Raw genomic sequence first — 22,356 nt, 5'->3', positions numbered from 1 at the left:
TTCTGTTACTGAAATGTAGATAAGGCAGACTCTGCTGGTACCTGAGGGCTAAATCACTCGGATGTGTTCCTTAGGTCGCCAGCTGATGCAGCAATAGCAAATAATCATTAAAAAAAATAATTATTTTTATAAATGTATAACTTGGACAAACCTGTCAAGCCTTGTGGTGTGTGTTTTAGTTTCTTGTATAGACATTTTATAGATTGCTGTTTATCAGAAAGACCCAGAAATCTAAATTGGGGTTACATAAGAGCTTCATTGGTGCCCTTGAACATGTGTTTTTTTGTTTGTTTCACGCATGTCTGTTTTTACTGTGTTTTTTCAGGATTTAAATTCTGCTGCAGAATTGGAGCAATTGAGAACGGAATTCTGATGTGGAATAATAAAATAAACACATATATAAATCCAATTGTACTCCATTTTATTTTAATATCAAAATTATTTATTTAATTTTTCTTGATCTTTTGAAGTACAGGATTTTGCAAATTTGTACAAAATGAAGCAGAATTTTATAAACATGCTAATAATGTAGCACAGTCGACCATCCAATGCAACAAGAAACTGCATTTGATTCAGCACTGCCTTGTATTATTCTTAAAGTGGAATTAGGTCTGATCGTATGCCGAGTATTTTCTTCAGGTTGCAGCACAATCGCTGGGATTGCCCATCCCTGTCTAACGCATAGTTTCACAAACCCTGAGCAGCACTGGTCTTGCACTACCTAGCAAATTCAAGATTAGTTCTGATCAGTTGGAGTGTTAGTTTCGGATGAATTACCTAAATGTTTAAACTTTGGGGAAGAAACACTTATCAACGGTAACGTATCAGGGAAACCCCATCAGATCTGTCTTATGAGGGCTTCTAGCAGAGTTCTGTTTCTAAGTTACTGCAACCTGTGTGTATCAGGTAAGTGTTGGGCAAAAGCCACCCAAAGTGAATGCAAGGCGGCACTCTTTTACCATGGAAGTCAGGAGCATAGATTTAATCTAACTTTCCCATAGTGCCTTGTCTTCGTCAAGATGCAACTGGTAACAAATGACTTGACAGATCCCTGAGTATCAAACCCAAGCCTTAATGTAGTGCTAAAGGGTTGCCCATGGTTGCATAGGGTTGTTCTTTACAGGGGGAGTGGTGTTAGAGGTTAGAATTTCGGAAACTCTCCTTAATGTAAAAACAGCAGGTGCCAAAAGAAATCCAGGTTAATTGCTGAGGTACTTCTAATAACACTTTTTAAATATAGTGTAAATTCAGGGGGTATAACAAATTAATTTAAATATATTAAACATGATTACTAATGCACATCAAATAGATTCAATTCAACACAGGTTATCATTTGTTCATAGAAAAGCAGTAAATATTTGGTTAACGTTAGAGCTGTGTTCGAAGGTTTGTTCCCTAGCCTGGAATTCAAAGGTAGTTCTAAACCTCTGAAGGTTTGTCAGATGGCATTTACACACTATTTTTTTACCAAATTTTTAAACACTACCAAATTTTTATACATAGCAACTCTATAGGGCGTTGCATTAGAGCAGGGTATATATTGACAAAGCACTGGTGGGGGGTGGGGTGTCTATAGTGATTGTGTTGCTTCAGTAAAATATGTACTGAATACCTAGTGTACAAGACATTGTAAGAGAAGTGCTATGGTACACTAATAATTAAAAAAAAAAAAAAAAACTAAGCACAGTCTATACCCCGCCCCCCACCCGCTCGTGTTATCCAGAGGCAGAACTTTCATTTTTTCATTCGCCATCTCGACAGCAAAGTCATTAGCGTACCAGTCTCTGTGATCTAGATTCATTTGTATTAGTAGTAGTATTACAATAGTAAATATGACTGCCTAATAACCTGCTTGGTATGGTGACTGTTAAATAAAGCTTTGTTCTTTTAATTGGCCACAGTATGGTGCTGCTGCAATGCAAGCTTTCTGCATATATCGCAAACAGCATCAATTGTATACATAAACGTGTATTTTTATTTAAATTATAAAAACATGATTGCTGTTCTATGTAACGTATTTCTAGACTACATGTGAATATTTTATTTGTTATATGGATTACCTGTAATTTTCAATCAAATATAAACAAGTAGCTGTGGTGATGTCACCAGTAAATTATGCAAATTAGTACCATCGAAGGTTCGCACCTTCCCTCATTAATGTGTTCCGAGCCTCGAAGGTCAAAATGTACCCTTTGTTACATCCCTAGTTAACAATGTAATGTATTCTACTAGAATGCTACTGTCACTCTTGCTGATTGTCATGCACATGACAACACTTCCAGTGTACTGGTACCAGAATGCTTCACAATTACTCTTTGATTGAGAGGGATTAGATTTTTTTTATATATAATATATATATATATATATATATATATATATATATATAAATTACCTGTAGTTGCTTTACATTTTTTCATTGACATGACACAATCACAAAGAAACACAATCAAGGGACCATCTTGCACAATGCAAAACTAACATTCAGAAATGGGTCGATTCATCCCTAATGGCATGTTTTTAAAGTGCCAGTTTACAGTTTAATTGCATTAAGATTCTGAAGTGGTCAATGTTGCTTAAGTCCTGCACAGACCTGTTTGCTATCGTGGAGTATGCTATTCTCCTCTAAGAGTGTTTTGAAGTGGAAAGCAATGCCAAGTCATTCACCATCAACCCTACGACATGTTTCCAAATGGCAGTGGTCATTGGCAGGCTCTTTTCACTAGGAGTGTAAAACCGTAACTTCCAACCTCCATATTCCTGACCAGATTCACTTAGAAAATAAGAGGCTATATGGGGATCTTATCCTGAGTTGCTGTAATTTAAAAAATAAACAAACGCAAAACAACCAATCTGTACCACCTTGTGAGTTGTTGTTTTTTTTTTTTGTTTTTTTTTTTTGAGAAAGTACTGAATTTATAACTCCCAACTGTTCTTTTTTTTTTTTTCCGCCAGATGGTAAGCATTGGCTTTTGAGAGAATATTGATGCAAAGTAACAACTAATTTTTTCTTTGTGGACTTCCAGGCCATGCTAGAGGTCATGGTCCCAAGGGTTAGCATTTGGATTAGGCCTCCATAGTCATTATTGTTGAGGTACTGCAGATGGTTATTTTATGTGTTCATACATAGTCAAAATAAAGGAACACATTCCAGCCTATCTTGCTTATTCTGCCTTGTATTGTAGATTATTGAATAACTTAAACTGAAAATTACCAAAGGTATGGAGGAGAGCCAGGGTGATAGCCCTGCCAAAACCAGGCAAAGATTTAACATCACTGAAGAGCTGTCGGCCCATTTCACTCCTCAGCATTACCTACAAGCTGTACGAGCTCCTTATTCTGCAAAGAATATCACCCATCATTGACTACAAAATGATATCTGATAAGGCTGGATTCAGACCAGACCGTTCCTGCGCAGGACAACTACTGAACCTCACACAACACATTGAGGATGGGTATGAACAAAAACTCCTCATAGGAGCATCTTTCATCGACCTGTCAGCTGCCTGTGACACTGTCCAACACCGTATAATGATATATAAAATATACAAGATGACAGGCGACCTGGACCTCAGTCAAGTCATCAGAAGCCTGCTGGAGAATAGGCGCTTTTTCGTAGAATTGAACGGCTGGAAGAGCAGGTGGAGATCACTGAAGAATGGTCTACCCCAAAGCAGTGTACTTGCACCAATGCTCTTCAATGTCTATACAAATTACCAACCTTTACCACCCAACTGCAACCGTTTAATCTTCGCAGGTGATCTTTTTATTACCACCCAACAAAAGAAGTTTGATCACATACAGAGGATACTAGAAGGAGCCCTCGCAGAAATGTCAACTTACTACCAGGAAAACCACCTTAAGCCAAACCCAGGCAAAACACAGATATGCACCTTCCACCTGAGGAACCGCGAAACAAAGTGAACACTGCATGTCAGCTGGGAGAGCGCAAAACTGACTCATCACAGCCACCCTGTGTACCTGGGAGTGACCCTAGACCGAGCCCTGACATATAAACAGCACTGTATGAACATCAAGGCTACACGGAACAGCATCCTGCAAAAACTGGTCAATTCCAAATGGGAAGCCCAACCAACCACTCTGTGACACCGCCCTAGCGCTCTTACAGAACAGCAGAATATGCCTGTTCTACGTGGGAGCGTTCAAGCCTTGTTAAGCATGTCGACATTACGCTGAACGATACTTTTTATACATTTTATACAGAAGGCTGTACATTACAATACCCATTTGAAACTGATTGTAAATACTTCACTGTATATCATGTAGTGTGTACTGCTGTGTTGCTCTGGTACAGTTCTTTTTCTGTCATTTCAGTTTTCCTTATTCAGTTAGTGGGTGTGTGTTTATTTAACTAAACGGATGGTCATTTGTAATTTTGTTTTGGAGGAAAAGGCGAGTCACAAAACGCAGAATTTTAAACTGAATATTTTCTTAGTTAGGAGTCACTGTTGCCATCAGGCTCCTAAATGTGCAGTCAGTGCCTGTAATACAGTGCGCACGTGGAGCTTCCCACTGCTTTCTTTCCAGTAATAAATTTCATATGGGTTGTGTAATGATCCACAACCACAGCAATATTCCCTAACAGGAGTTTCTATCAGACGGATTACTACTGCCATGTTCATTGATTTCTATCTTTTAACGGGTGGTGCGTCCACCTTTTAGATCGGATATATAATTGGGCCTGTTTAAATGGTAGAGAAGGTAGTCTATTTTCTCAAGGGCCATCACTGTCCGCTTCTCTCGTTTCATTACAGATTCAGTAGACTTGATAAAAACAGCAGGACATCCCATTTGAAGCGCTTTAATCACTGCCTGCTCACCACAACGAAGCCATTGAGGTGGTCAAGTGATATACACAAATCACAGGAAATGGAGCTCTAGCCCTCTATGTAACCTAGTTAAACGGATTGCGGTATGCAAAATGAGATAACATGTAATAAATGCCAAAAACTTTTATTTTAATTGGATTGAAAAATGGGATTTGGATGTATATTATTCAGCAGAACAACATTATGAAGCAAAAGGGGGGGAGAGATGGTGTCTTATGGAATCTTTTATTTTGTATTCTGTGCTGTGCAAACTATTGGTTTCAAATATGGTCAGTTGCTTTTTTAGTAGCCTAACTGTGGGGGTATTTATCCCAATCAAATTAAACGTTTATGATTAACAAAAGCTATAGGTTAGGCTACTTTTTTTCTATATTTCACTTAGAATCTGATAAGATACTTGATTAGATGTGCAAAAATAATTAAAAACAATTGTTTAATTTATATGTTTGAAACTTGTTACTATTATATAACAAGCATAATTGACTGCCCTGTTAAGACTTGCCATTCTATTACTGTGGTATGCTTTGCTTTAACATCTACACATTACTCTGAATGCTAACAACCTTTATCTGTTGTATAAAAGTCTGTAAACCAAAATGCGAGTAACGTTATTTAGAAGTTTGAAATGGGGGGCAGGGGTGTCTAAATAGCCATTGGCATTATTCAGAAAATAAATAAACTAGCTGCTTAACATCATGGAGATTATATTAAAATATGTTGTTGGTGGAATGGCTTTATAGAATACAGTATGTGATGCATTTAATGAAATCTATACACCCACCATCCTTAAGTTTTATGAATCTGCCCCAAAGTCTCTTAATGTGTTCAAAACATCTCTTATTTTTTGTAGTAATCACCCTTCACCCTCTGACCCATAGCATTTTAATTATAAAACATTTACCAAAATAAAGTTAATACAAAGATATTCCCTCAACATCCAGTACAGTAGTCTCTGCGTATAGGAACACCTCCTAAGCTTAGAGCACAACCTTCTGGTGAAGCTGAATTTTCCCATTGTAAATGCTCCCCCTAAAGAACAGGAACTTCGCTTAAAAGAACACCTTTTTGACACTGATCATGATTTTGTTGCTAACCAATTCAAAACTGATAGTTCTGTTTTGTAACCTGATAACTCATCATCATCATCAAACTGAAATTCAAATGGTTTATTCAATCTTTTCAAAACGGACTTTTCATCGCGAGAGTGATCTGCATTTAACGTGTGTAGAGCTGTGCTGTGTTAATTATAACATAATTACTGTTAGAGCCGCTGCTGCATTTGCACCGTATGTAGGGGTGTTTTGTTAATTTAGTTTGTCATTCTAGTTTTATTAACACATGCCTGCCTATTGCTTTTCATTTGATGCATGTGTGTCATGACATAAGTAATACATACATTTGTATTTATTGATTCATATCATGATTGGCCTTGGCATATTGTGTCCAGTGGTCAACTCTGCCTTCGAGAACCCTTCACTTGCTTCTCGATGGGTTTTCTCTTAGCCAAAATACTGTACTGTATTCTGCAATTAAGTTCATGCTGTGTTTAAGTTAGCAAGCATTACAAATAAATAAATAAACATCACTTTAAAAAAGAAACTAATCTCTATGGAGATCAACCCCACTCTAGTTAAATTAACAAGCTAAAGTCCCTGTGCTTTATCTTATTTATTTAAATAGACCCCTAAAATAATTTTAAATTATTTCCTGTGACTGTGTCTTGCATCTTCATGGTAGAATGGAGCAAGGTAAAGCTAAGGAAACCGTTTATTCTTTTTATAGAGCCACGATGAACAGGAACAGTGTTTTGTTTTTACAAAATACCAACAGTTAAATCAAAAGACAAGGTAAACCGTGAATTGTGGGCAACTGCTTAGTTAATGAAAGCTGTATATTTCAGTGCCGCATTTTAAGTTTTAAAGACAGCAGGGGGAGGGGAGTGTGGTGGGTGGCAGCTGATGCTGACTTGAGTGTTCCTGTCGGCTCCCAAAAGATTACAGCTAGAAGGAAACGTTTAGGTCCGGACCAAATCCTTTGGCACTCTTCGTGTCAGTGTGCACAACTGTTCTGCATCTCTGGGTAAAAAGCACCTAATGCAGACAACATTGAAAAATAAAAGATGGTCATTTGAATCCATTTTAACACTGGTTTTGGGAGGGAGGAAAAAACATATTCTTAAATAGGAGGAGTGGCAAACACTTGCAGCAGCAAAGGTCATTCAAAATGATCTAGACAGCATTCAGAACTGGGCAGACACATGGCAAATGACATTTAATAGAGAAAAGTGTAAAGTATTGCATGCAGGCAATAAAAATGTGCATTATAAATATCATATGGGAGATACTGAAATTGAAGAAGGGAACTATGAAAAAGACCTAGGAGTTTATGTTGACTCAGAAAAGTCTTCATCTAGACAATGTGGGGAAGCTGTAAAAAGGCCAACAAGATGCTAGGATATATTGTGAGAAGTGTTGAATTTAAATCAAGGGAAGTAATGTTAAAACTTTAAAATGCATTAGTAAGACCTCACCTAGAATATTGTGTTCAGTTCTGGTCACCTCGTTACAAAAAGAATATTGCTGCTCTAGAAAGAGTACAAAGAAGAGCAACCAGAACTAGAGTTGCTAGCGACTATAAAGGCTTCCAAGCAGTTATCGTGAAATTTAAGCGCGTTGGTTATCATCACAACAGTGCTAACTGTGTCAATTTTGGCACAAATATTAGACTTTTGAAAATTCCCCAAAATTGTCAATAAATCTAAGATGGCTACCACACCATGTTACCAAAGACCGCCACAACATCCCATAGTCCTCTACATCCATGTCAAATTTCGTGCATTTTGGTGCAGCCGATCAGAAGTTATAGGCAGTTTTATAGCCAGGTGCGTATGTTGATGATGTCATACATCACAGTTTGACCTTAAGGAGAGGTTACGGGCGATTACATTTTTTCATAGAGCACATATGACTTCCTATACGTGTTCCATTATAACTTTGACCCTGTCGGCACACCCTAGGAGTTAAAATTTCAATGTAAATTCCAATATGGCCACCGCGTCGTGTGAGCAATCGGTTTCAATCTTCAGCAGTTATTACTTTCCAGTGGTCTGTACAATTGTGTTGACACTGAAGAGCATAAGTGCAGTGATGTTATGGGTTGCAAAAGTTTTTTTACAATTATCAATATGGCCGCCAAACCATGTGACCAAAATGTGTCATTTTCATATCGCCAGTACTTTACGTGCGATTTTACAAACGGTAGAAAGGACCTGGTCATGAACATGCTTGCCAATTTAGGTTTCGATTGACGTTGTGATTTAAGACAAGAAGATTGTTGAATATTTGGCGCCAATCCAGCGTAGCGGGCAAAGTAATTGTTCAATCGACCTCAATTGAACGTATGTTTTTTATAGGCCATTGCTGCACTATCTGCTGCCATTGTCACAGTTCCACCTTAAGTTGTTTTTAAAGGCAAGAGTTTTGAAAAATTCCCCAAATTTCCATGAAATCCAATATGGCGGTCGAACCATGTGACTTTCATTCGGGGACGCCAGTCTGGTTGTCCAGCCATAGGAGTCTACTTACGTATGCATTTTCATAACTCTGCGATGATGTTTGGGAATAATAATAATAATAAAAATAATAATAATAATAATAATAAACAGCAATAACAATAGGCTTGGAAGCCTAATTATCCCGGGTTTAAAAGGCATGTCGTATGCAGACAGGCTAAAAGAATTGAATCTATTCAGTCTTGAACAAAGAAGACTACGTGGTGATCTGATTCAAACATTCAAAATCCTAAAAGGTATAGACAATGTCGACCCAGGGGACTTTTTTGACCTGAAAAAAGAAACAAGGACCAGGGGTCCCAAATGGAGATTAGATAAAGGGGCATTCAGAACAGAAAATAGGAGGCACTTTTTTACACAGAGAATTGTGAGGGTCTAGAACCAACTGCCCAGTAATGTTGTTGAAGCTGACACGCTGGGATCCTTCAAGAAGCTGCTTGATGAGATTCTGGGATCAGTAAGCTATTAACAACCAAACTAGCAAGATGGGCCAAATGGCTTCCCCTTGTTTGTAAACTTTCTTATGTTCTTAATCGGAGCTGCAGAGTTTAGAGCAAGAGCTAGGCAGCAAGTGCCAAGAAATGAAAACTAATCCTATAAGGCAGTACAAATTATGTGTACTGAAACCTTTTTTTTTTTTACTTTTTTTTTTTACACAACTGTGTTATTTGCTTTTGGACTATTTCCTTATCAAACGACAAATAATCCTAATGACAAGTCGGTGCTATATTTTACTGACCATGATGTGTGACTCAAGTATGTCTATGGAGTATTTAAAATGAGTCTTGTTGTCGGGAATCGTGCAAGGTAAGTCTGGATTGTTCGTTAAATAGGCCTGGAAAAAGTCTGAAAATGGGGTTCATATACCCGGCTATTACCGGGTTTATGAACCTGGTAATAGTCGTGAATGTTTCATAGAGTCAGTGTAATAGGGGTAGAAATTAACACTGAATTCATTGGCATAATTGTTCCACGTTTCTAATTATTTAAAGAGCTAAAACTGCAATTAGAGGCAAGTACAGCAACTAGTGTTGGAGCTTCAAAGAAAAAATAAAGATCATTCTGAAAAGTGTTCTCTTCCAGCTGGCTAATTAGTGTAATATTTTCATAGGATCTGGCTCTTTGGCAGCAATGGCAGTATTTGAGGACAGATACAAGCAAGACATGGAGGTAAGGGCAAAACCATTTATTTGTTTAAACCAGCTAAATAACTTCTTACTATATCACCCTTATCTGTTTTATGCAGATGCTTTCTGCCAACTTAAAGGGTACATAAGGACCTTTTTATTGTGTTACGTGTTCCCATGTGTTGCTACAACTGTTTACATAAGGTGTGTTTTATTGTTTTATTTTATTATTTTTTTTACATTGACCACTTTTTAAATTGCATTCCCTGCCTCAAAATGACTTAATATGTACCTGCATGGAACTCTCAGAACTACATTTCCCATAATTTACCAATGAGCAGGAGGATGATGGGAAATGTAGTTCTGAGAGGTCCATGCAGGTACATGGGAAGCCATCTTTAGGCAGGGAATAAAGTGGTCAAAATGTAAAAAAAAAAAAATAATAATAATAAAACAAACAATACACACACCTTACCTAAACAGTTGTAGCAACACATGGGAACATGCAACACAATAAAATAAAGTCCTTATGTACCCTTTAACTGTATAGTACATACCGCTTGGGTAAACTGGATGACTTCAGCATCAAATCTGTTTTTACCCTTCAGCCTCAATGCATATAAATGGTACATTCTGTGCTTTTAAAACCCCTATTGTATAATATATGCTTTAATCTTGAACTAAGCACATTTCATCTTAGAGGTACAATGAGAGTGGAAATGTGTTTCACAGCTCTACTGCAGATCGACTTTGATTTTACAGGACTTCTCTGAAGGAAATCATTATGCGCTGAATGAGAGGTTAACAAAACAAAGCTAGTGTGAATCCCAAAGGTGGGAGAATTTCACTTTGAAAGTTCTTCCGTAACCACATGCCGAGGTGCAGCACTCAAAGATCATCTTCAGTGTTACTCTGGGATCTTAGCTAAATACTACACTGCTCAAGAGAGTAAAATAGTACGTTGCTTTCAAACATATCACACTAGCACTGTACATGCAGAATGCTTTCGTTTCTTTAGAGGTTTATATATTTAATTTTGACAACAAGCAGTTGCAGATTCCCTTAATTATGTAATGCTTTAAAAAGACAAATATTCGTTAGTCTAATAACTAGAATTTGTAACTGTTAAATGTGGACTAGAGATAAACCACTGTCATTTTGTAATGCATTATATTGAGGGGAAAAAGTTGAAACGTAGAGAACTATGATTTATTTAAATTGCGTGTTGATGAATAATGTATCTGTCAAGTTCAACATTATTCCCTTTTGTACTAATTGTCAGGATGCCTTGCTACTGCTGTGGTGCACTAGAAGACCCTGAGATCACAGGGGTGCAATTCAAAGGCAAAATGTGCAAAATGTCCTGTAGCCCCTGGTATCGACTTGTAAATTTAGCATTAAAGATATCTAATTAATGCAGCCTAATGAAAGCATCATTTGAATACTGTTGAAAAATAATCGGGGTTCCCTTCTCTGCTATACATTATGTGCTATTGAAGTTGATTGCAGACTGCATCAATATGTGAACAAAGTAAATTTTAGCATTCATTTGAAGAATCGAGACCGTTATTCATTCTGTTATGCTTTGGGCATACTGAAGTGTCCCACGAGAGTCTTGCCACAGCAGATAGCGCACAATATTTATAAATCTGTGACAGGCAATAATGGCAACTTCAAAAATTATTTTGCAAGGATCTCAAGTTGCAAGCTGCTGAAAGCTGAGCGAATCAAATCTGCCATGGCAGCTGCTGTGCCCTACAGTTATATTTCTAGACTTTGAAGATGTTCAACTTAACGAAATGAAGGCCGCAGGCTTAGCCAGTTTCTGCAGGCTTCTAGAGCCCTGGATCATTGCTGTTTGAAGATGAGTCGCAACAGATTCTGCTGCTGCCTAAGGCATACTAGCACAAGCAGGATCTGTGCGGTGTGTTTTTTTTTTTTTTTTTTTGTTATATACCCTCAGCCTTAGCATGGTCTTTAAGCAGCACATGCTTTGTCAATGCCAGCTACATGATAGCACGGTCTCTGGTCGCTCCGCTGAGATATAAGCTCTACCCAACACCCTTCAGAGACCAGCCGCAAAGATAGATGGTGAAGTGCACAAGCGCCACTTCTGCATCCTGATTTATGGAGTCGTATTTTATCATGAGGCAAGTGCCAGCCTCCAGAGGAACACTTATGGATTGCTGAAGATATGAGCAGTTTCAGCCCTGAAGCCCTGAAGCCACTTCAGAACTGTGATGCCAAGTACCAAACAACTACTGCAGAATGATGTAATTTGTCATGTGGGGAGCTATAAGATCTACCTTGAACATTAAAGTAGAAGGTTCATTCAAGAGAATAGTTCTGGTGCCTATATATTAAACTGGTTCAGTGTATCGGATGTGAATAGCCAGTTCATTTGCATAGGGATAGAACAACATTTTCATAATCTCTTGAACATATTAAATATTCTGCATAATGTATTAGATTGCATGTATTGGTCCTTAAAATGTAAGGCAATGTATTGTTCCAGAATTATAGCAATGAATTCTCTTCATCAGGGTTATTTATCTTTTCTTTATCAATCTCATTTAGATGACATCTGTCTGATGGGGAGCTTGGGTGCAATGACAAGCTGCATATGAATGTGCTGTTTATTTGTGATGTTGATCTAAAGTGCCTGTGTCCATGCCACAGGGCTCAGGTGTGGAAGCCTGCAGGCTGATCCCCCGGCTGGCATTCAGAGGTTTAATAACTGCATGGGAAGCTGACCACTCGCTGGGAGGTTTGCTTGCTGAAGTGAGACAGCAGTCCTGGAGATAAAGGGAAGACGATCAGTGTTCGCTGAAGTGCTCCTGTGAAAATACTTTATCTTCCTCTTGGTCTTTAAGCCCAGTGCTGGAGTAAATGCAAGAATTGCCAGTTTAAAGGCATGTTTAATCACTTTGATTTATTTCTGTGTTCTGCTTTCAGGGTTTGTCTTTCTATGGTGAGGGGTGTTCAACATTTGTTTTAAATTCTTAAATTTAGTTGGATGTGCAATGAATGTATTGTTGACTGCGTATTGTCTATTTCCAAAAAGGACAATACTGCAACTACCAAATCCCCCTAACAGTCAAACAAATAGTAGAAGAAAACCGTCGAGGAAATGAAGGGTTGTTTATGCAGAGAAACATCCTTGGGCTTTTTTTATTTCAGTTTTTATTAATTGTGTGTTGCCAATGCCCAGTGTACTTTTTATATCTACAATCTTTTTCTTTTAGTTCTGGGTTGATCTTTCGTTTCATAATCGTGCAGGATGGACAATGTGCATGCCAGGTGTAAGAGTAAAGAGTTTTCTAAATCGTATACAAACCTCTTATCTGAATTGCATTTTTTCTTGTTAATTTCTGTTGTCGATTCAGAGACGTTCTGGCTCGGATTTTGCCAGACCTTACAACATGTATGTGAGGATGTGGTTATTGAAATTGAATTGACAGACTGCCATTTACATATTTGTGTAATAGTATGTAGAAGCAAAATACACACTTCATGTTGACACCTGTTGACAAGAGTTTGGTTTAATTGCGATAGGGCTTAACCCCAATGTCTTATTTTACATAAACACATACAGCTTAATCTAAAAAACTGGAAAGTACAAATTAAATTTTACTTGAAGTTGGAGACAACTGTAAATCCATGTAAGTAGTAGTATGACATCATTATTTTAATTAAAAATAAGATAAACTGCTGATTAATTCAGTATACTACCCAATTACAGATCAAGAGCGTCTCATGGGGGTTCAATACCCTGAAGACAGCAGATGTTAAATAGAAACCCAGGCGTATTTTCTACTGGTATGAAATGTTAAGATGGTTTGTTGTACTTGTGTGGTGCTCCTATCTGGCAAACCCGGGTCTGTCTGCTTGGTTGAAATATAGCTCACTGCAGTAAAGGGACCAACATTTCTCTGTGCAGCATTAGACTTGAATTATGAAAAGATTACCTTTTTAAAGTGTATACTATTTCACTGTGAAACTAACTCATCAGCCAGATATTGCTGTGAGAAGATAGGAGCGATATTCTTTAGAACTGTAAGCTAGAACTAATACACACGTAACCAAATGGAGTAATCCTTGGGTTAGCTTTACATGCCTCAACATTGGTTGGGCGTGGGAATTATTTATGTCTTGTACTTTTGTAAGTCTTATATAGCACACCCGCCAGCATTTATGGAGTGTGTGTTTGAAAACAAACAGCGATAAGACATACACACAAGGGTTCACATGACTGGTACGCATGTGAACCAATAAAGAAAGAATCGGAATTGCCTGGATTGTTCTTTGAGACGCAAAGGCTTGCCATCGGTACGTTTAACAGGAAAGCATTTCATAGGCAGCAAGGTGGCTCATGCTTGCAAGGTGAGCCGTACCTGCCTAACCTGGACTTTTCCCAGAAACTCAGGGTCTCCGGGCTCTGTCAACAATCTCCATGAGGGTTCTAACTAGTCCCTCCCTACTAGCGCTGTCATTGGCTGCTTCAAGTTTTTATTAAAAAAATGGAGAGCCATAGGTGGAACCACTCCAGTTCATAAGATCGATAATTCTTTTAATGGGCCCTTGCAACAACCAGTGATGGCAGGGATCTCTATTTAGCCCTCCATTCCCAAACTGAGCGGGGGTGAGAGATGTTTTGTCGATGTGTGAAAGATGTTACATTTAAATGTGAGGTCTTAAAAAAAAGAAATAAATATATATATATATACTGTATATCTGTATATTATTTTTTTTACTTACCATTTTGGCCCTCAGTTATATCCTATATAAATGCCGTTGTGTCGTCAAGCTAACGTGTTCAGCAACACTAATAGTGACAAAGTGCTTGGGGTTTTGCTTTTGAATCCCCAGAGCAACAGTATGGTGGTAGGATATTGAAATAAGCGAGAATGCGTGATGATTTGTTAATTCAATGTCGGGATCATGACTGCTTGTATGGGTATGATGAAGTAGTAATTTATGGACAATTTGGCTGCTGGTCTGTTCAAGGGAGAAGCCACCACCACCTTCTGAAAGAGGAACTGATCTGATGTTGCCAGGTCAGTGGAGTGGACCGTGACAAAGCCACTTCCCCCCCCACCAAGGGGACTGCCTGCATCAAGGTGGACGTTGGACAGGTGTAGGATGGTAGGATTACAACCAACAATCCCGACCTACTTAAACATTTAGAAACTATTGTTGTGGTCTCTGACGCTGCCATCCCAATTGTTTGAACTGTTGTGGAAGGAGGTGGAGCTAGACAGCGACTTGGATGATGACACCTAATTCTGGTGTGTACCAATCCCTACTGGTACTCAAGTGAGAACCTGATGATTATGTGAACCCCCACCATTATCTATAAACCACACACTATATGGGGGGGGATATTATTACAGAACATGCACTTTGCCCTTGACTTGCACACATGAACGCTACAAGTCCACACGTTCATCGACCCTGTATATATTCCTGTCTGCCACCGTCTCGCAACTTGAAATAAAGTGAAAGACTGACAAATAAAAAATAAACCTCGAGGCAAAGTTAACTGAATAAGAACATAACAGCAGCAGTAAAATAAACAAAAAAACATGCTAAAATAGTTAGGAATTGGATTTAAAAGTCTTGTTCATTGCTCCTTTCATTTGTATCATCTGTTTATGAAGTGGATATAGTGTTGTAACACTTGAAAAACTTAATGAATAGTGCCTGTGTATTATATTTTTATTATTTTTATTTTTATTTTTTGAGAAAAGTGCAGTATATGCTTCCAGTTTCTTGGAAAGCTGTGTTTGGCCTATTGCTTTACAAGAGTATTTGTAGCTTGACAGGAAGTTCTAGATGGCTGGAACTTAAATAACTAGTGCTGTACCATTAGTAATACAAACACCCAACTCGTGGATATAGTGGTAATCTATCAGTTTGTAAGCTGCAATAAAATCCGGTTGCAACTCTATATAAAAGGTTTAAAGCAAAGATTTAATGCATTCTTTCTGTACTGTGATGTGATGGTGGCAGATTAAACTACTACCTTAAATCTCCACAGACTTTATAGCTACATGAAGTTTAATAGCACAACAACACATAAATCATCTTTTAAAGATGCTATGAGCAGCTCCAATATTAAATGCAGGCAGTCTTCTGTATTATAAATAATGCATCAAACACCAGTTCAGATTAGAAAACCATGCCGTGTTATTTGTTTTCTCCCATGCAGTGATATTCCTAAGGTGCCATTTAAAGAGACAAATTAGTGGTCAGTTTAATGAACTTTGCTCGGGTTTCGTTTCCCCCAAAGTGCTGCGTTGCAGCTGTGGTGACCGTTACATGGCCAATCTGCCCCTCTTTTGTGCCTTCTGCAAGTGCTACCCATTTGTCATGTTGCAGTCAATGGAGTTGTACATTGGAGTCTGGGGACACGTTGTGCGATGCGGTGATGGAGATGAACAGATAGCGCTATAAAGGGCTGCCTGTCACAGCTGACTGGTATTACAGTACATCACTCCTGGTGTGAACTCGTTTAAAGAAAAAAGCTGAGGCCCATGAGACTGCTACTCCCAGAATACCTCAACTATTGCTTTGTAAATGCTGTGTGCAGTTAGGTTTTTCTTATTTACATCAAGGCTATGTGACGAAGACCGTATTCATTTAGGCTAAATGATCATTTAGAAAGCTTTTAGGAAATCATATATTGTATTACTTGTATTGTAACGCTTGAAATGTTTTTGCCTACGATTGTAAGTCGCCCTGGATAAGGGCGTCTGCTAAGAAATAAATAATAATAATAATAATATATTTCCTGCTTGCAGGAAAGACATGCAGCAGTTGCCTTGTTTTATAATATCCAATTGGACTCATGCTACTTATTTGACGAATCAATTCCCAAATCCTCTCTATACTGCATGAAAAGTAGTTTGGAGCAGGATTTGTGTTGGGGTTTAAGGATTCAGGTGCACAGGCTCAGAAGTGTTGATTCCTACAAATGTGGATGAGTTTGGCATGTAAACCCCTGTGTTGAGTTACAGATAGGATAACACTGCCCTGTCTTAACTAAAATGTAACCAATTTAATAATAATAGACATTATTTCAAGGGTTCCTGACTTAAATTAAAAAGATTGCTTGCACAAACCATGTATCAATTATTTCTATTTACAAATAGAAATAATTGATATTCGATGGGCTTTAAGTCATGTAGAAATGCAGGACAGGGCAGCACAGTAAAACCCTGTGCCTCACAAGCAGCGTTGCAATGTGGGGTTGTTGTTCTGCATTGCCAAAATAAGTACAACTGGGTAGAGGGACTTCCGTAATAAGCTTCCAGCACCACATCACAGCCTCCCTCTAAACGGGACTAACGTAATAAGCTTCCAGCACCACATCACAGCCTCCCTCTAAACGGGACTAACGTAATAAGCTTCCAGCACCACATCACAGCCTCCCTCTAAACGGGACTAACGTAATAAGCTTCCAGCACCACATCACAGCCTTCCTCTAAACGGGACTAACCTAGCCAATCAAACACATCCGCAAGTTAAGCAGGCACTGCAAGCCACTGTGAATCTTGGAGAAGTCCAGCATAAGGAAATCGTTGTTTGTCCAGAAAAAACATTGCTTCTCGTCTCGGCTCGGCTCAAACATGTCAAAATCTTCCCACGGGAAAGCCACCATTCTTCAGTATGAAACAGCAATTGCTGATGTTAAGAACCCATTTCTTTGCAAAGCACAGAAAACAAATGTGCATTCGTTGGTTGACCTTTTCATGTGCACCACTTTTACAGCCTCATCGTAAATGTACCTTAGAAAAGCTAAGAGCTGTGCAGCCCCTGACACATCAGTCGACTCATCGAGTTGGATAGTAAAGCTGTTCACGAACGTCAGAAGCCATTTCATTTCATGAATGCGCCATGCAGCCGAATCGTTTGAAAGGGGTATAACTTTTAATGTACTTGTGAATCGGGTCCCAGCATAATGGCTGCCATGTCAGCCGCACATGGTGCTATAGTGGTTCAGCCATGGTGAGGGGCTTACCATGTTTTGCTATCATTAAAGCCATCATGTAGGATGCACAGAGAGCTTTAGTATTCACACTGCTTGCTTGAAAAATGACATCCTGTTGTTTTTTTCAGATTCGCTCACTTCCTCTGGAAAAAATCAATTGGTTTGTCCTTCAGGGAAGGATGCTTGGTTTCTAAATGATGGCACATTAAGAGCAGAGATGATTTTTGGCACAGGATAAATTAAATAGGTGTATAGCAACTAGGAATATGTCTTTGGTACACATTTATGAACGTTTAAATGCTATGTAGGTGTTGGCGTTTAAACCATATCTACATACACACACATTCTTTATATTACATTTAGCCCTGGTTAGTATTTTCCAAGACTTAACTACGGTCTGGGAGAAAGCAGGTTCTTTCACCAAGATCAAGCACAACAATTGTGAGGAAGGTTCTTGTGTCTTTTTTTCCCATCATCCACAAAAACAAAACTTGCTACAAAAGATTTTTCCTAATAATTTGTTTGAGAATGTTATAAGTTTAAATTATAAGTTTCCATTGGTATATTGAAATTAGGGCTGTCGCTTGATTCAAATTTTTGATCAGTTAATTTATGGACGTTAGTTGATTTAATTGGTAGATTCATCCGTGCACAAAAAAAAAAAAGCTCAATGGAAATTTGGTCTTTTTAAAAGCATTTGTTTTATTATTTTTATCTTGGTAAATTCTCTTTGTACTATTGAGATGTACCTGTGCTGGCCCTGTGGGCACAAAGTGAATAAACTAAACTACCGGTGAACTTTTTTTTTTTTGTATTATATTCAAAGAACAAAACCAAACCAATAATATTAATAAAAACACACCTTGCATGTGTTACACAATCTATCACATACACAGATTCCAATGCATTGTTATATTAATCTACTGTTCAGGGATTGGTGCCACAAACTAGGGCTGAAATGATTTTTCGATAGTACAATATATTCGTGATAATCGTATCGTGAACATTTAATTATTCGATAATCGTAGAAAACGATAGTCACATACTCACTCAACATGGCTGGAAGCAGAACAGATGCTTTTCTCTCCAAATAAGATTAAAATCATTGGTGTGTACTAGGGCTGCTACGATTAAATCAAAAATACATTTTTCCATAGATTCCATTCCTCATTATATACATAGATATAAATACTGGATAATCGATTTCAATAAATACATTTTTGTAACGCACATAGTTAATGACATTTAAGTTTGTCAGCGAAATTGCACCGAACGACCTGCCCTACTAGATACAGTATACAGGGATCAGTATTAGGTCCTCTGCTATTCCTAATCTACATTAATGATTTAGATTTTGGTATAGTAAGCAAACTTGTTCAAAAATAGGAATAATAAAAATAACACAGTTTCAGCAGCAAAGGTCATTCAAAATTATCTAGACAGCATTCAGAACTGGGCAGACACATGGCAAATGACATTTAATAGAGACAAGTGTAAAGTACTGCACGCAGGCAATAAAAATGTGCATTATAAATATCATATGGGAGATACTGAAATTGAAGAAGGAATCTATGAAAAAGACCTAGGAGTTTATGTTGACTCAGAAATGTCTTCATCTAGACAATGTGGGGAAGCTATAAAAAGGCCAACAAGATGCTCGGATATATTGTGAGAAGTGTTGAATTTAAATCAAGGGAAGTAATGTAAAACTTTACAATGCATTAGTAAGACCTCACCTAGAATATTGTGTTCAGTTCTGGTCACCTCGTTACAAAAAGAATATTGCTGCTCTAGAAAGAGTGCAAAGAAGAGAAACCAGAATTATCCCGGGTTTAAAAGGCATGTCGTATGCAGACAGGCTAAAAGAATTGAATCTATTCAGTCTTGAACAAAGAAGACTACGCGGTGATCTGATTCAAGCATTCAAAATTTTAAAAGGTATTGACAATGTTGACCCAGGGGACTTTTTTGACCTGAAAAAAGAAACGAGGACCAGGGGTCACAAATGGAGAATGGATAAAGGGGCATTCAAAACAGAAAATAGGAGGCACTTTTTTACACAGAATTGTGAGGGTCTGGAACCAACTCCCCAGTAATGTTGTTGAAGCGGACACCCTGGGATCCTTCAAGAAGCTGCTTGATGAGATTCTGGGATCAATAAGCTACTAAACCAAACGAGCAAGATGGGCCGAATGGCCTCCTATCGTTTGTAAACTTTATTATATTCTTATTTCTGCCAGACAAGCAGTGGGCGTGCTCTCTTTTCTCCTGCTCGTGTTAACTAGCAAATGGTTTGCTGGGCCCAACCTACCAGCGAATCAGATTTGAAAAATGCTTTGTAAGTACGCCCCTCTGTGTATTCACTGTATAAACAAACAAAACAAAAAAGTGTGCCGCCTTGAATCCAGAGCAGGACAACAGGCTTGTATTCCTGGCAAACAGCGTGTAAATAAATTGTGCACATCGAAGAGAACTGACTATGTAGTTTGCGCTGCTTTTGGAGTTTCAAAATGAACAGTTAGATAATGAATATTTAACAATATTCAATAACGTTAAAAATAAATAAACGATCAGTGATGTTAAATGCAGTTTTGTAGTAAGGATCAGCTAGCTGGTAGGCAATTTGTGGCAAGTAAAAAAAATAGAACCTGGTCCTATTTTTGCGAATTTGTCGTGCGATAACTACACAACTGAGCAATCGGAGAACAGCTTCATGTCATGTGGTTTGAAATCAAGCCCTGTTTCACTTTGTGACCGGGTGCCCACCCCTTGTGTGTGTGTTTTATTATTTATTTAGGTATTCATTTATTTATTATTATTATTATTATTATTATTATTATTATTATTATTATTTTTATTATTATATAAATATATTGTGTTTATGTGCAGACGGATGAAAGCCGTCCGACATGATTATTTATTATTTTAGATGAAGGCGAAAAGCCATGCATTTGTGTTTTGTTTATTTATTTAAAAACCCCACGCAAAAGGTGACCCTCTCGCGAGTTAATTCATTGGTTAATTGTTGCTAACCGGGAGATGGTCACCTGTATAAAAACCTGCAGCTTTCTGCGCTACAAGAGAGTGTCAGAGGCGAGACGTGAGTCTAAATAGAGAAACAATTGCTATATCTAAATTATACTTGTTTAGAATTGTTAGTGTTTGTTTTACTTTGGCCGGAGTGCCCTTTGCTTTGTTTTGTTTTAAAGTGTTTATTTTGTTAATTTATTAAATACGAGCGCAGCAGCGTCGTTTTGCCCATACAACCATTGTTATTCATTGCCTGGTCTGACGGCACCACCCACACGCACTACACATTTTCAGCTGTCGTGTCTGTGATAGCTTCTAGTGTGCACAGTGATCTCACAGCGAATTTGTCGTGTCGCTCCAGTAAAAATCGAGTCGCGTCTGGTGTGTGAAGGCCTTAAGGGCCTTTAAATGAAGGTATCGTTTTTTGGAACTATTAATGATGGTAATATGAGGACAATTTCATTAAGATTATTTTTCTTCCACCTGTGTGCTTGTATTTTTTTTTCGTTCTTGCTAGAAAGACAGAACTTTTTTTTTTCTTTTCATTCAATTAAAATAATTGAAAAATAACCACTACTATCATGATAATCAGTGTATCGTGAGAGTGGGCTCACAACTACTTGTATCGTGGAAATTTCATCCCTACCACAAACTGGAAATACATTTATTTATTTTTTTAAACAAATGATTTGTGTAAAAGTGTACTGGTAAGTTAATGCCTATACATAATTCATTTACACTTATGCGTTCTCTGAATTAATATTGGGAGAAAAAAAGTCCTTTTAAATGTGTAATACATATTCAGTAGCAATCTGGAGCGTTCTGTTTATTATAGATGTTTGCTTTTTACTGCATTCAGTAACTCCATCCACAGTAATTCTGAAATGTTTTCATTTCAAATGATGAAGCATTGAATTTGTGTTTTGTGGTGCGGCAATTTTGTTTGGCATAATTATTTACTTACTACGGTTTTCTCATCCGGTACCTCAAAATAATTCCAGACATGCTTTTGCCTCGTTCCTTTGTTTAGAGATGCAATTTTATTACAAATATATAACATGTCAGAAAAAACGCTTTTCTTGCCCTATGTGGACTGAACCATACCACACTCACTACAGTATGAACACTGAGTGCACTAGTGAAGTGCCAGCTCGACCGAGAAAAAAAAACCCGCCTCAGTTTGTCTTTCTGTTGCACCAATTAGGAAAACTACTTGGAAGCAATTGCCAAACCCCTTCCTTTTTATAATATCCGCCCTTACTGTGGCACCACAGCAGTCGGATACGTGAAGGACTGCTGTATATGATGATAAATTAATACATTTAAAAAAATACATGTTCAGTGAAATTTGTCATGTGACCAGTTATATGTCTAGCATATTATTCAACGTTTAACCACTTCTTTAGAGTTTATGCGTTTTAAATGTTTAAAATTCCCATCCCTAATAGCAACACCATTAAAACATTATTTTAACACTAAAAATGTATGTTATTTGATGAGCTTCCAGTGTTGTTACTAATGGCTATTACACATGTGGAGTTTATACCAAAAAAAAAAAAATTATTCTTCTCTAAAGCCCTGGGCGTGACTACAGATATGAAGGAAGGAGTAGAAAGTAGAACGTACCAATTCATAGTAATATAGGGAGGGCGTGCTGTTTTTGTAAGTCGATGTGCATAAAGGTAATAAAAAATAAATTAGTGAATATACCAAATTGTTTGAGAACCTCTTCAGACATGCCCGCGATCCCCAGTTTGAGAACCCCTGCTATAAGGGATCAATCACTAA

At 37.8% G+C, this 22,356-nt stretch overlaps 1 protein-coding gene across 3 annotated transcripts in view; it reads left to right on the top strand.

Annotated features, from left to right (window-relative positions):
* Positions 1-22,356, top strand: part of LOC117396654 (proteasome subunit beta type-7) — a 55,160-nt gene that overhangs the window by 29,518 nt on the left and 3,286 nt on the right. For 2 of the 3 annotated variants that reach the window (XM_033994771.2, XM_033994770.2), the window contains exon 6: positions 9,530-9,588. In XM_033994771.2, the coding sequence (XP_033850662.1) occupies positions 9,530-9,588 (59 nt within the window). Of the gene's footprint in view, positions 1-9,529; positions 9,589-12,224; positions 22,154-22,356 lie in introns of those variants that run through there. The other variant, XM_059005702.1, reaches the window with a different exon arrangement.

This window comes from Acipenser ruthenus, chromosome 31 (assembly GCF_902713425.1).
Source record: "Acipenser ruthenus chromosome 31, fAciRut3.2 maternal haplotype, whole genome shotgun sequence".
Classification (NCBI taxonomy): Eukaryota; Metazoa; Chordata; class Actinopteri; order Acipenseriformes; family Acipenseridae; genus Acipenser; species Acipenser ruthenus.
Note: the sequence above shows the minus strand (reverse complement) of the source record. Positions and strands in the feature narration are given on the sequence as shown.